Here is a 14,689-nt window from a genome sequence, read left to right on the forward strand (position 1 = left end):
AAAGTCATTTCGATCCACTTTCTTTCTTTTTTTCTTTCCTTGAAAGTTGAAAGGAAATGGTTTTAAATCATCATTCATTCATGGACGAAATTTATATTACTTGTAATAAATATATATACGGTTACACATTGGAGTTTAACTTCTATCTCCAATTCTTTTGATAAATCATAAGAAATCAATATGACAAATTGAATCTTTCTATTAAAAATTGAAATACTTTTTTTTAATCAAAAACTACACCATACAAGTTTACCATTTAAACATTCGATATAGATGTAAACTCGGACCCTCAGATCTGTACGCATAGAAGTCTCCTACCTGATGAAATGATAAATTGCATGCTTATTGTTTTTTTTTGGACCAAATGGAATAAACATAACTAAACTTTTCCAATTCATTTCAACGACAACATATATAAAAATCTTTGCTTACTTTTGATTATAGGGTAGGGAGTTGGGGGAGACTCGAACCTGGAGAATTTTATGAGATACCATACACATGAGTTTCATCTGAACTATTCATAGTTCTCTAAAATCTTTACTTACTTTTTGTTTTTTGAAATACCACAGAGAAATATGTTTGTCGTTAGAATCGAATATTGAGTATATATATGTCTAACCCAGTCGATTGTCAACCGAACAACCTCTCGTTGATAAATCTTTGCTTACTTAAATCAACAAAGAAGTGGTATTAATATTTTCCCCCTAGAAAAGGAAATAATTGAATTTATCCAAATTGAAGAGATAAAATATGCGGTGACACGAGATTGATTTTTATAACCCGAAAACCACAAACCGAATCTTGGCGTTTCTCATTCACTATTCCTAAACAAAAGAAGAAGAAAAAAAACCCTGCTTTTTCTCCCCCAATCACTTCTTGCCTGCCTCACTGTACACACACATATATTTATATATCTGTCTATTTCTCTATATATGCAGATCTCTTCGTCTTGCTCTAGTCCCTTGTTTCGTTTTTTCACAGTTCAGATTGTTTGATTATTACCTACAAGAAGAGGAAATTAAGGAAGGAGAAGAATCTGGGTCTGAGAGAGAGATAGACGGGAGGAATTAAGGATCTATTGCAAATGGGGTCGCTTCCACCGGAACTGAGCTTGGATTTCAGACCCACTTTTGTACCCAAAACGATCAGTGATTTCCTAAAGGAGGTATCGGTGATCGGAAACGTTTCGGACAAGGTGTCGAGGCTTGATGAATTTGTCAAGGGATTGGAGGAAGAAATGAAGAAGATCGATGCGTTTAAGCGCGAGCTCCCTCTTTGCATGCTTCTCTTGAATGATGGTTGGTTCTTCTAAATGAAGATTAAATGCAAAAAATTTTGATTATATGTAATGGGTGTTCTGAGGTGATTGATTTAGACTGATGGGTTTGTTTCTCATAGAAGTTTTGACAAACGGGTTGCTTGGTTGTTTTTTTTTTACGTTTCTGATCAATGGTTTCTTTTGCTTGTTTGTTTGTTTGATAGATTTTGTTGGTGCTAGATGATTCTGATCATGGGAGGTTGTGTTGTTGTACTTATTTTAGTGTGTGTTTTTGATTGTTATATGGTTGTGGTTGCAGCAATTTTTACTTTGAAGGAGGAGTCAATACAATGTACTGCAACAAATCTCCGACCAGTATTAGAAGAGTTTATTCCGTTGAAGAAGGATAGCACTGATGAGCAACCTGATATTGCAATCAAAAGGGAAAAGGACTCCAAAGACAAGAAAAACTGGATGAGCTCTGTTCAGCTCTGGAACCCTGATATCAGTGACCCCAAAGAGAATCCCAAATCAGAATCTAAGGTATTTATGCAACTAATTAAGCAAGCAAAGAAGGCAACTAAAATATAATCAAATTTGACAAAAGTTTTAGACCAATTTATTTCATGACTTCATATTTTTCTAACAGTTGAACTGATCTGACTCGATGAAATGGAGAAACTTATCTATCAGCTATTTGATTTGTAACAGAGAAGCAAGGGAGGGAGTCCTTTTGCAAAAGACGATCCATTTGATGGGTGTAAGAACAGGGGAGCTGCAAGGTCATTTATGTCGTTTAAGACATGCAATGGTATGATTAGTAAGGAGGATGGTAAGGAGGAATTGCCAATACAAGGGCTTTCTCTGTTAACCCCAGGAATCAAGAGTCCCAGAGAGGAGTCAGGTTCTTTGGGGACAAGAGTTGATTGTAACAGAACGATCACCTCTTCCGCCCCCTATCTGCAGAAAAATTCACAAAATGGACCACAAACACCACAGCAGCAGACCTCTAGGAAGCAAAGGAGGTGCTGGTCACCTGAGTTGCATCGCCGGTTTGTCAGTGCCTTGCAGCAACTTGGGGGATCACATGGTTAGTCAATGAAACTAAATTCATTTAAAAGAAAGTTTAATGTCAGTATCTTTCTTTTTAATTTTCTAATAGAAGAATTGGGATCTTGCGTAATATGAACGTGCTTAGTTGTTGATGTATGTGTCTTGTGCTAATAGAAAGTGGTTACTATTAGTGGAATGTGCAGAATACAGATGAGAGGTTTTTGATGCCTTGTAGTGTTTTCCTCTGTGCTGATGAGTATAGTGTGGAGTTCTTCCTGTTGTTTGGTTAGAATGCAAATGAGATGTTTTTGATGCCTTGTAGTGTTTTCCTCTGTGTTGATAAATATAGTGTGGAGTTCTTCCTGTTGTTTGGTTAGAATGCAGAGGGGATGAGAAATTAAAAGAATTGTATTGTTAATGAATTTGCTGGTAAAGTTAAACTTTGAATTAATGAACCTTTTGGATAATTAGCTGCTGTTGAACTTTTCAATTTACTATTACTGTCAAAATCTAACATGAATTTTACGGGTTCTCTGTAGCGGCTACTCCAAAGCAGATTCGAGAACTTATGCAAGTTGATGGCTTGACCAATGATGAGGTCAAGAGTCATTTACAGGTAGGTTCTTACTTCTTAGTTTTCCACCACCTCCTCTATTCTTGTTGTACTAAATATCCGAAGCATATCTTGTTTTAGCAAGTCGTTTTAGCTTCATTCTTTTCTAAAAAAATGTGTGTTCTTTTCGAAATTATTGTCTTTCTGGTAATGATTTACTGAAATTTTACTCCATTACAGAAATTCCGTCTTCATTCTCAAAGAGTGTCATCCACTGGTTCAACTGGTTCTGCAAACCAATCCGTAGTTGTTTTGGGAGGTTTATGGATGCCCCAACAAGACCAGTGTGGTGACTCCTCAAAGGTTTCACAGTCGGGTTCTCCCGAAGGTCCCCTCCAGCTTGCTATGAACACCAGAAACTCCACTGAAGGGGACAGCATGGAAGATGAGGAAGATGAAAAATATGAGAGCTATAGCTGGAGATCTAATGCTCACAAATCCGGAAAAGTTGATGTACTATAGAGTTCATTCACATGATTTTTTTGCAGATATGAGTATACATGGCAGGATTATGTGACTAGAGAAACTATACATATTATATAAAAGGAGAGAGCAAGAGAGAGTGAGTGAGGATGTGAAAATTTGCAGGATTAGCTTTCCTTCATGAATTTGAGTTTTTTTTGTTTCATCGGCATTGATATAAGAACTATATATAGAGAATGATGATCCATGTTTTTTAATGGAAGGACCAATGCTATTAATTATTTTCCATTGAATTACTTGTTGGAGAACTCTTCTGTTTCTCATTAAATTTATGGTCTTGATATGAGTCATTCTCTGAAGATTTCTTCCTTCAGATACCTATTTCTGTCAAGCTTTTCCAACTAAATTTACTGGTATTACACGTTTCAAGCCATATCTTCTGGTTTTACTGACCCTTCAAAGTTCAAAGTATGGCAAAACTGCAACATACACTTTCACATACAGTTGCTTGAAGATAACAATCTCTTTGTTTTTGTGATGCTGCCATTTAGGTCTTCTGATGTCTAATAATGGCATGTTAGGTTCTTGAATATAATAATAATACTCAACTAATAAGAAGGCGTTAAGAGGCCGTTTTGGTCTTCTAGTCCAATCCTTGACACTATAAGATCCTTTTGTCATTTCAATACTATAGGATCCTTTTTCATTTCGATTTAGGAGAAAGATAAATAGACACATCCCATTGCAATGAGGGGGGGGGGGGGGGGGGGGCATCATAGTTACTGAGGGAGGTTTAGGGTCAGGGTTAGTATTTGATTATCAGGGATGGACAGAGACATTGATAATTACATGAATGTTGTGTTCATAGTGGTTGGTGACAGTAGTGTTTGATCAATACTATAAAATGACAGGATAAGAGCACTTGCAATTGTGCAACTTGCAATTGTGCAAGTGTTGCTGAGCCAACAAGAATCATTTTTGGGTTTCACCTCTATTACACAAAAAGTCAAACTAAACACGTCTCTCAATACAATCACATCAGCAAAACACAAATTCATATACATTATTTTTTCTCACTCAACATGGAGGAGGCCAACAATAGCTCATGTCTTCATGTTATCCACAACAAAACTACACCAAAACACCATTTCCTAATACAGCCACATCAACAAAACACCTATCCCAATATAACCACATCAACAAAATATAAAATCTCATACAATTTTGTTGGCTCAACAAAATTTGCACCATTGTAAGTGCTCTAAGGTATTTTTCTATATATTCCTTGGGATAATGTCCAATCTCAATCAATGTGTACATAAATGCAGTTGACATTATTCTTCCACATGCATTTCAGGGGACTCAGGTTATCATTCCTATAGGTCTGTTTGGCTTAAAAGAAAAATCTGAGCAAACATGATTTTGACACCCCACCAAATTCTAGATTCCATATCTCCTCAATCAAGTAATGGGAAAAAAATGATTCCATTGTGAAACATTAGGTGGGTTTTTTTTTAAAAAAAAATAAAATTGAATGATGCTGATATTTTGTTTAAGAGAGATTTACTACTAACCATATGGGTAATAACTTAATTGTATGGAATCGAGAGGTCCTGAATTCGATTCTCACTAGAAATAATACCCTCGTGGCCATATACTAGACTTTGGTCCAACTTACCTTGTCGCCAGGTAGAGAATTCTAGACCCATATCGATATCTAAAGGGAAAGCTTGCATGGTGTCTTTCTCAATCTGAGTTTAGATCGATATCAGATATTCAAAGAGCAAACGTGAAAGGACTTGTTCTTGGTTACCAAAAAAAAATTATGACTTCTTAGGGGAAAAAAAGAAAGACAAATTTGTAGGTGTTGAACGACTTGACCCAATTTTGTAGTCTCCAAACAAAACTCCCTAATTGGTCAAATTGATTGAAAAGAAAAGTCCAAAACTTTTTTTCTTTCAAGTTACCAAGTCATACCCCACTTAAAAAATACAATCAAGTGTAATCCTTATCTAGGGGTACATGACAAAACAATCACCCTCACAAGCAAAATAGTAGAGACAAGAATATTGTAGACAACATATATTATAAAGGAGACCCACATTGATAGTTCCACTTTAAATATATATATGGTATGAATTGTTTGGTGTGGAAATGATGAAACCTCTAAAAAATTATATATTATTTATATTTGTTTTTGGGTTTTCAAATCCAAAGACTATATTCTGTTTCTTTCATTAGAAGATTTAGGTAATAGAATATATGAAACCTTGTTAAGCCAATTGGAAAATGACATGGCTGCTTGAATTAAAATAAAAAATAAAATCTAAACGGGTCCCACTAAAAATCAATTTCCTATTGAAGATTCCTTCAAAGACCAGCTAAGGACTAAGAGATGAGGATCCCTTCTTGATAGGTTTGGTATTGTTAGGAAACTTCTAAAATTGAAAAAGCAAAATATTAAAGGAAAACTTAGATAGAATGACAAAATAAAACATTTGTACTCCAATAAAGATAAATCGGAAAAAGGTTTAGAGAAAAGCACAAATGATATTAAGTGAGTTAAATGTCCTTACATATATACATTCTTCTTTCTTATTCTTCTTCTTCTTCCTTCCACTTTTTTCTTTTATGCAACAAATACTCTTCTTCTTTCTTCCACTTTCTTCTTCCTTGATTGGCGCTCCTCTCTTCTTCATTCGCTGCTTCTTCTCTCTTTTTTCCTTTACTTGCGACATAGATAGACGTTTATTCTTCTTCTTTCTTGCGACTAAAAATTGAGGTTTCTTCTTCTTCCTTCACTTGGGACAAAGACAGATCTGTAAAGCAGAACTCTTGATCTAGAGAGAGAAATAGAGAACGAAAATGAAAAATTCATCATTCGATTGTCATCACCATATCTGATATTTTATCTGTTTTAGAGCTGCTAATATTATATATGTTTTGTATATGCTGAAATTACATATGATAAGACGCATAATCTTTCTTCCTTTTTGTATTTTTTTCTTTTGATTCCGTTTATGATGGATCTGTTTATATGTCATCAGTTTTGGATCTGCCAAAATATTATCTGTTTCCCCAAAATATTATATGTTTCATCTGTCATAAATTGTCAAATGAAATGTCTAAAAAAACATAACAAAATTAAACCAAATCAGTTTCACCTGCCTAAAATTTTACAAATAACATAGATATTCAACAATCCAGAACTTCATTATCTATCATAATATGTTCATGAATACAATCATAAAATCCAAAAAAATAAGATGACAGTATTACATGTCTTTCTATCATGGTTTCTCAACTTCTCACATCTAATACACATAATTTTCATTCTCCACTATAAAAATAAGATATCTATAAGAAACATATATTATATATTAGAAATAGATAACATATCAACATGTGCAGGTCGAAAAGGATAACGAATTACTATATTCGTGGGAATGGTAGACCACCGTTGTTCAATCACCGATCAAGGCCGCCGACCAACCAAAATGAAGCACCATGATCAATCCCCAGCCATCAACTATTGATTCCATTGGATTTTGACCTTGAAGTCGCGGCCAACCGTGAAGAAAAGTGTCTGATCCGGCCACCAGACACTTTGCCGCCACAAGCAAGCACCACGGGAGTGTAACCCATACCTAGGTGCACCATCCCCGCCCATTAGCTGGTCAGAATAGTCATCGGAAAAGGAATATTCTATTTGGGTGTCAAATGGGGAAGATGAGAGTATTTCTATCAATAAAATAAATATTTATAACTTTTTGTCCTTTATGAATATTTTTTTAACTTTATGGATCTTATGAAACAAAACTTATTGGAGTGTCCTTATTGGAACAAAACTTTTAGTGGAGGGACTTATCACTAATTCTCTTAATATTAAAAGAGGCAGACTACATAGAACAAGTATATGAAGAAGAGGCAATGTTACAAACAGGGGCAGAGTTAGGATTTTTGGTATATGGGGCAAAAAAAAATTTGTAAGGATCCGGGGCAGCGTGCTCGAAAATTTTTTAAGACTATTTACCCTTTTTTTTTTTTGTTGCGAAGTGTTGTTTTAACATGATTCATATGAGCTCATTACGTAATTATAGTTCTTTGACTTTTACTTTTGATTACAGGGGAAGGGGATAGGAGAGGTTTGAACTCAAGACCTCTATGAGATACCACACACATGAGTATCATCTGAGCTACTCGTGGTTCTCGATTCTTTGACTTTCTATGTGATAATTCCTTACATAATTTAGAAAGTGTGATCTAAAAATGGCCCATGAAAATATATAGAGAGAGTGTTTGGGTTGGGAAAACATTTTTTAAATGGGATATAATTTGAAAATATTGGTAGTATATATAGGATATTTTTTAAAAAAGTAAGAGGGCAGGGTTACAAAAAATTATATTTTAAAGAGGCATAATACCAAATATGAATGGCGTAAGAGTATTTTTCAAAAATGTAAGGGGACAATTGCCCCTTTTAGTGTACACATACCTCCGCCCCTGGTTACAAACCCCCAATCTCTTGTGTCATGTATGACAATCATTGATTATAAACAAATATGTTAGGTCCCCATAACATGCAACACTTCACATGTATTGAGAGTAAAATAAGAATCATAAATTGGGAGTCTCGATAATTTTTTCTTTGAAGAAATATTGGTTAACCGTAAAAAATTGTGTAATGAACTGAATTGTTGACCATGGTGGGTGAGTCATAAAGTCATAATGTTGGGTGAATAAGTTATTATATTTAATAGACGCAATTGAAGCCCAATTGGATAAAATTACAATATCTACCAAACGTGGAATAACGATGGGATTGAGATTAAATAGTTGAAGCAGATAAGGTTTGGGACAAATTTCGAATGAATGAATTGGGTTTAGTCAAAATATTTGAGATTAAAAAAAAAATTGCATTTATTGACTATTATACCAGAGTTGAAGAACTAAATTGATGGTAGGGTAGAGGTAAATAAATACGAGCTAGACGGGGTTTCAGAAACTTTTTTGAGTTATTGTTAAAAAAATATGTAGCAATTTGCCATTCCATACTCTTTCTCACTTTTGATTTTTGAGGTATAAAGTATTTCTTTAAAAAATTTAAAAATAATTAATGGAAAGTAGTAAGATTTTGATCCTTGAATCATTGTACTCAACCATTAGATGTTTAAAAAAAATATATGTCACACGCTTTGCATCCAACGGCTTAGAATCATTCAGGTTTCTCACGAATTTTCATTAATTAATTTTACTTTTTATTCAACAAAAAAGATAATATTTGATTAAAAATCATTGATATTTATTATTTATTATAAAAATATATTGATCAAAAAGTGAGGAAAATGAGATGTCACTATTTTTTTTCAATACCAGACTACCCAAATTTGTATGGTTAGGCGCTTTAGACCTATTTTTTGTCCAAACCCAACCCGAGAATGAACGTTTTTTAAAATTATAATAAAAATTATTGTGTTGAATGAACCGCATCGAGCTCGAGCCTGAGCCTAAGGTTTCAGACCAAAGCCCGACTCTAAATTAAAATTTTGGGTCACTTTCTCAACCTATCCCATTTGCATAAGGTAACTATTAGGATAAATAATTTTGAGAACATAAATAACATTAGGATTTAGTATGAAAAACCCTTAAAGAGGTAAAAATTACAAGACCCGTAGGTCACTTAGAAAACTTTCACTATATCAATGGGATTACAAATGTCACCCGTAGGTGGATCTCTCACACTATACGATAATTGTATAACTATAATTTGTGGATATATGCCTCACAAATTGGTTCTCTTTTTCTTCTCAAAAACTCACTCTATTGCTAAGGATCTCTCTTTCTTACCTGCTGTCTATACTGATATTTTCATCTAGTAAATTCTTGCTGAAAACACAGTGATCTATCGTCGGCTTGTTGCACTTATTCTTCCTCATAAATTAGTCAAACTTATTATACTAGTGCCTTGGTGTCCATTTCAAAGTGTGTAGAGTTTTTCTCATTCTGCACACCAGTTGATGACAAAAGTAGACTTGCCGACACTTATTTTGACACAACTTCAAACATGAGAGAGAAAAATATTATGCCTTCCATTCTGTTTCATTCCCTTCCTTTTGTTCCCTTCTCCAAAATCTCTCAATCTAAACACACTCTAATGGCCAAGGTGAAGGACCAACAATATACATTTTTTATTTATAATAAATTTATTTAAGATAACATAGGATAATTTGCACCGGAGAAATTTGTATAGCAAATGCCACATAAGTACCATTTTGACAACTTATGGACACATAGGTCCACCTGAAAATCTCTTTTCCACATAGGTGCCTCATTTAAAAAATTAATAATTTCATATTCTCATATTTGTCATTTTTCTTCAATAGGCATAGACGTAAGAATAGCTAGATCTAAGAAATCTCCCCTCCATTTTCACCTTTGCCTCCTCCACTGCCACCGTCCGCCTACACCACTGCCACTATCCGCTTCTACCTCCGCCATCGTCCATCTCCACCGTCACACCTTTACCACCGTCGCACCTCCACCATTATCTTCTTCGTTTTCTTATTCTTCATCTTCTTATATCTGAGATATAATATGAGATCTGAGATCGTAATTTGAGATGCACTGAGTTTAGATATGAAATCGTATAGTTATAATGTTACAGTAACATGGACTAACATGGACTGATATATAACGAGGGTAGTGACCTTTTAATGTCTATCAGCGGTGGTATATCGTATAGATCTGAGATCATACAGTTACAGTTTCAATATTACTGTTTTGAAAATGTAACATTATACAATCAAATAATTTGACTCATTTTCTTAATTCTCTATGTTTTGAAACTGTAAAACTATACAATCAAAATATTAGCATTATTTGACGTAGATGAACCTTTTAGGGCTTGCCTGTTTAGAGTGTTGGGAGGCGTTGGGTTGGGGTGTGTTGGGTTGGGAGGTGTTGGGAAGTGTTTGTACCAACGGTCTCGAACGCCTCAAACAGTCAAGGGTTGGGAGGTGTTCGGGACGAACCCAACCCTCCCCAACACCTCCCAACACTCTAAACGGGCAAGCCCTTAACGTCATGTTACAGTTTGAAACAGTAACATTACGCGAACAAAACGGTCAACTTCGGGTCTTTTTTTTGGTAGCCGTTTTGGACGGAATCTGCCTAGGCATTGTGCATCTCAATTAGGAGAGTCTAACGGCGGTGGTGGTGTAGCAAACCGTCGTTGAATGTTTGGATTTGAGACTTTTTCTTTCAAGTTACTGTTTCAAACCGTAACATTAACTGATAAATAGCGAGTCCAAAGTGATTTTTGAACCCGTTAAAAAAAGGTCCGGCTCATGAGTTGTGAGCGCACTGAATAAATGGGCCAAGCTCGATTCTGTTTCGGCCGATTAAACCCCACAAATAGGAGAGAGAGTGAAGGTGAGCCTGGCAAATTCCGAGCCTTGAATAATGGGTCAAACCCACAAGCAACGCTTGTGTGCAAGAGAAACATTGATGTCCATAGTTAGGCGCGAAACGTGGATTCAATATGAGAAGTTACAGTTACTAAACTTCAGGAGAGAGTGAGAGAGAAAACATAAACACAAGAAAGACGCACACTTTATCAAAGAACACCGGAGAGATTTTGATTTTCGAGAGGAATCAAGAAAATCATGGCGCAAGCACAAGCACATCGAGGGGAACAGAAATTTCGAGAAACCCCACAAAAGGAAATGAAGGAGAACAGAACAACAATAACAAGAACAAGTAGTAGTAGTAGCAGTAGCTTCAAGTTCAATGCACAGGCACCTGAATTTGTCCCAAAATCCCATGCCTCGCCCACAACCCAGATGCCCATCTCGGGCTATTTCTACCCTTGCTTCCACTATCTTGGCGGCACCGGATGTTCCTCTGATTGGTTCTTTGTTGATGACCAAGAACCTGCGACCACGTTCTTCATTGCTAACCCTGATGTGGATGTCAACTCCAACTGTTCGAATAATGTCCTCAATGACGATCTTCGCTTAAAGATTGTCAAACAGGTGCTCCCGCTTTCAGTGATTGTTTTTCCTGACTTGGGTTTTGTAGTCTTTTGGTTTATTTTTTAATTTCTTCGTCTGTCTTTCTAGATTTATGTATGGAATCATAGTCATGCTTGTTAACAGTTTTCTGGTGGCACTTTTTCTTCTTCGAATTTTTTTTTGGATCAACCGCGCCTATTTTATCTGTGTTTTCTGCTTTGGCTTTTGAATCATGAATTTGCTTGTTCTTGGCCGAGATCTTTAAAGGACTGGCTGCAAGTGAAAGGGTTGTCTTTTTCTCAAAACACCATGAAATGCTAAAAACTGCGTGAGAGCGTGATTATCTTGGACGTTCGTGATCCAATCTTCTAGTTCTTTTTAGATAATATTTCTTTTTCATTGCATGAAGTTTTGAGACTTGAAATGGGAGCTCTGAATTCTGATGGTCACATTTTCTTGACTTTGATCCAAATACATGCACATAAAAAAGCACCAATTACCACTCGGTCTTAGGCATGCCTGTTGTATACTTTCAAATTAATAGGATTTATTTTGAAAAACTTGCTTTCCATGAAACTAATGGCTACAGTTTGTTAAAACTCACAGCCATTTCAAAACTTTCTTTCCGTGAATCTCCCATTGAAATTAATCAAAAACTGCAATGAGTTTCTAGCTTAATACATTTATACCATTGCCTTCTCTTGTTGACAGATCCCTGGAAATTTGACTTTTTTTTTACCAAATTTGTTGCAGAATATTGAACCTATGGGCTGTTTTGTTTTTACTAGAAAATTTGCCTTTGAAATCAAATTTCTTGTATTGTTGTCGTGCTTTGGACCTTCCATATATCTTAATTATTCACTCTTGTCAAGCTATTGTCTTCTTTCTCATGTTCTCATCTATTATCTATGGTATGTACAACCATATGCATAATCGACCTCTTCTTTCTATACCATGGTGGATTGAAAGTATTCTAGACAACAAGGAATCTACATTGATGAAGTTGTTTTGGTAGATCTAGTGTCATTTATTTTATGTTAGCACTATACTAGGGACACTTTGGCTCATTATGCTGAAGAACTGATACTGTCACTTATTTGGGACTTTAATGCTACTTTCAAGCCCCTTTTAAAATATAACAAAGCTTTGTATATGAGCAGGTGGAATACCAGTTCAGTGACATGAGTCTTCTTGCAAATGAATCTATGTCAAGGCACATAAGTAAAGACCCTGAAGGCTTTGGTAAGAACCATTTAAGATTTTCTACAAAGTTGCTTATGGTAAACAGTACAAGTAAGTAAATGCTTATTTTACCTGTAATTGAAACCATGTTCATTCATGATTCTGGCTGTTTAACAGTGCCATTATCTGTTATTGCTTCAACAAAAAAAATGAAGTCCCTTGTTACTAGTAACCAATTACTTGCCCAAGCACTTAGGTTCTCTTCGAAACTTGTAAGTTCTTTGGTTAAATTCTTCTCTTCTTTATTTATTATGCGAAGTGACATGAAATGCACATATACGAACTAAGTTCAGAATTTCGTGTTGATTTAACATATCAACGGATTTTCTTCTTTTGTTTACTTTTTGAAGGTTGTTACTGAAGATGGCCAGAAGGTTAAGCGTAAACATCCTTTTACTGATAAAGACAAAGAGGATTTGCAGGTAATTCATCTAATATTATCTATCTTTTGTTACAGTGGAAATCCAAAATTTTTAATTCCTCGACTATTCTCCATGCATATGCAAATTTTCTTTTCTTTTTATAAGCAGGCTCGTACTGTTGTAGTAGAGAATTTGCCAGAAGATCACTCTCATCATAACCTGGAGAAGATATTTGGTGTGGTTGGGAGGTTGGATCCATGACCTAGTGGCTTCCTTATTTTTGCAGTGTCTCAATAGCCAAGCTGACCTCTGTTTTATTTATTGTGAAAACGGCCATTGTGAACAGTGTGAAAAACATCCGAATTTGCCATCCCAAAGAATCCATTTCTACTCGACCTAAAGGTGATTTCTTCATAAGCAACAAGGTATAGATATTGAATTTTCTCTTTCATTTTGTTTTGTGAGCAAAATACAGTTTAAAATCACTCGCATTCTTTCTAAAAGAACTTCTATTTTTCCAAGCTGCATGCATTTGTGGAGTATGAGAGTCCAGAGATAGCTGAGAGAGCGGTATGTAACACCTTTAGATACTTCAATTTTTTTCAGATGCATTTCAGTTTTAATCAGCATTAAAAAAAGTTCATTTTAATAGGTTGAAAAGTTAAATGATGAGCGGAATTGGAGAAAGGGACTTCGAGTAAGGGTGCTGCTTAGATGCTCGGTATGTTCAACCATTAAGCTACTTTCTTCTCTTCCCTATGTGCATTTGAATTCTTTTTTTTTTATAGTCACTGCAAAATAGAAATATTCTCAGCATCCAATTTGAACTTTCCAGCCGAAGTCTGTTCTTAAGGGAAGGAAGTCCGACTTTGATGCCATTTTGGATGAGGATGAACCTCCAACTTGTGAATCTGCTGAAGATTCCTCTCAACCACACAATGCAGAAACATTTACTGAGAATAATGTGAGTAGATGGTTTTATGGAAAATCTTATGATGATCTATTGTCGTGTACTAATTCACCGGACAGTCTAGTTGCAAGTTGCAAATACAGATGGGATCCATCCAGAATACCGGATGACCATGTTGTATTGAGCATTCAGAAGTTTTATATTATTAATTTCCATCACCAAGTAGTTCACAATTGACAGTCTGAGACATTGGTGCACTTTTGTTATTACAATCAAGTGAAGTATTTATATGCCTTGTCATTGTTTGTTAGGGTGAAGAAAATTTGATGGGACCAAAGGAGGGATGGGCACGTGGACGTGGAAAGGCCAGAGGACGCCCTCAAAGCCATGGTAAACGAGGGCTACTTGCCCCATCTCCACAGTCTGCCGGTGCCATCCATTGTGAAGCAACTACTAAACAAACTTCAAAAGGTCCAAGAATGCCAGATGGGACAAGGGGCTTCACCATGGGAAGAGGCAAGCCATTAGCTGCCCAGATCTAATGGCTTTTTGAATAATCGAGGCGTCGTCACATTCTTTTCGATATTCATACCTTAGTTGATAAAGAAAGTGGCTCTACATTTCATACAAGTTTGAGAAGCAAGGAAGTGGACTGGTCTGTCTATGTACTTCATATATTACTCACTCAGTCATTTACTGATTCAAGATGTATAGTTTATAGTATTATGGCTACCTACCTCTTGTGACAAAATATTGTAGCTATTTGGACTCTCCTGGCATTCCATTTTGTATTGGCATTGTTGTCAATCTGTTTGA

General features: G+C 35.6%; 2 protein-coding genes across 3 annotated transcripts; both read left to right on the top strand.

Moving 5' to 3' along the window:
• The first annotated feature begins 819 nt into the window (after positions 1-819).
• LOC119990472 (transcription factor HHO6-like) lies at positions 820-3,657 on the top strand. The gene is made up of 5 exons (XM_038836405.1): positions 820-1,298; positions 1,578-1,801; positions 1,970-2,348; positions 2,851-2,927; positions 3,105-3,657. The coding sequence occupies exons 1-5, from the start codon at positions 1,085-1,087 to the stop codon at positions 3,384-3,386; spliced, it is 1,176 nt and encodes a 391-aa protein (XP_038692333.1). The 5' UTR covers positions 820-1,084; the 3' UTR covers positions 3,387-3,657.
• A 7,156-nt stretch (positions 3,658-10,813) lies between these two features.
• On the top strand, positions 10,814-14,652 carry LOC119991894 (la-related protein 6C). Of its 2 annotated transcripts, XM_038838431.1 has the most exons (10): positions 10,814-11,380; positions 12,520-12,601; positions 12,719-12,813; positions 12,952-13,023; positions 13,132-13,211; positions 13,310-13,388; positions 13,486-13,533; positions 13,616-13,684; positions 13,799-13,927; positions 14,185-14,652. In XM_038838431.1, exons 1-10 carry the CDS (start codon positions 11,012-11,014, stop codon positions 14,413-14,415), a joined length of 1,254 nt encoding a protein of 417 aa, XP_038694359.1. In that variant the 5' UTR covers positions 10,814-11,011; the 3' UTR covers positions 14,416-14,652. The 2 variants fall into 2 exon arrangements, with proteins under 2 accessions (XP_038694359.1, XP_038694358.1); XM_038838430.1 differs by having other exon boundaries at positions 12,952-13,211.
• Positions 14,653-14,689: the final 37 nt, after the last annotated feature.

Source organism: Tripterygium wilfordii, chromosome 22 (genome assembly GCF_013401445.1).
Source record: "Tripterygium wilfordii isolate XIE 37 chromosome 22, ASM1340144v1, whole genome shotgun sequence".
Lineage (NCBI taxonomy): Eukaryota > Viridiplantae > Streptophyta > Magnoliopsida > Celastrales > Celastraceae > Tripterygium > Tripterygium wilfordii.

Excerpts from the sequence above, each read along its gene's own strand:
- LOC119991894 (XM_038838430.1), top strand. The coding sequence starts at position 11,012 with ATGGCGCAAGCACAAGCACATCGAGGGGAACAGAAATTTCGAGAAACC. Across the intron at positions 12,814-12,951 it reads TTAGGTTCTCTTCGAAACTT|GTTGTTACTGAAGATGGCCA; the intron begins GTAAGTTCTTTG and ends TACTTTTTGAAG. Across the intron at positions 13,389-13,485 it reads ATTTCTTCATAAGCAACAAG|CTGCATGCATTTGTGGAGTA; the intron begins GTATAGATATTG and ends TATTTTTCCAAG.
- LOC119990472 (XM_038836405.1), top strand. The coding sequence starts at position 1,085 with ATGGGGTCGCTTCCACCGGAACTGAGCTTGGATTTCAGACCCACTTTT. Across the intron at positions 1,299-1,577 it reads CATGCTTCTCTTGAATGATG|CAATTTTTACTTTGAAGGAG; the intron begins GTTGGTTCTTCT and ends TTGTGGTTGCAG. Across the intron at positions 2,928-3,104 it reads AGGTCAAGAGTCATTTACAG|AAATTCCGTCTTCATTCTCA; the intron begins GTAGGTTCTTAC and ends ACTCCATTACAG.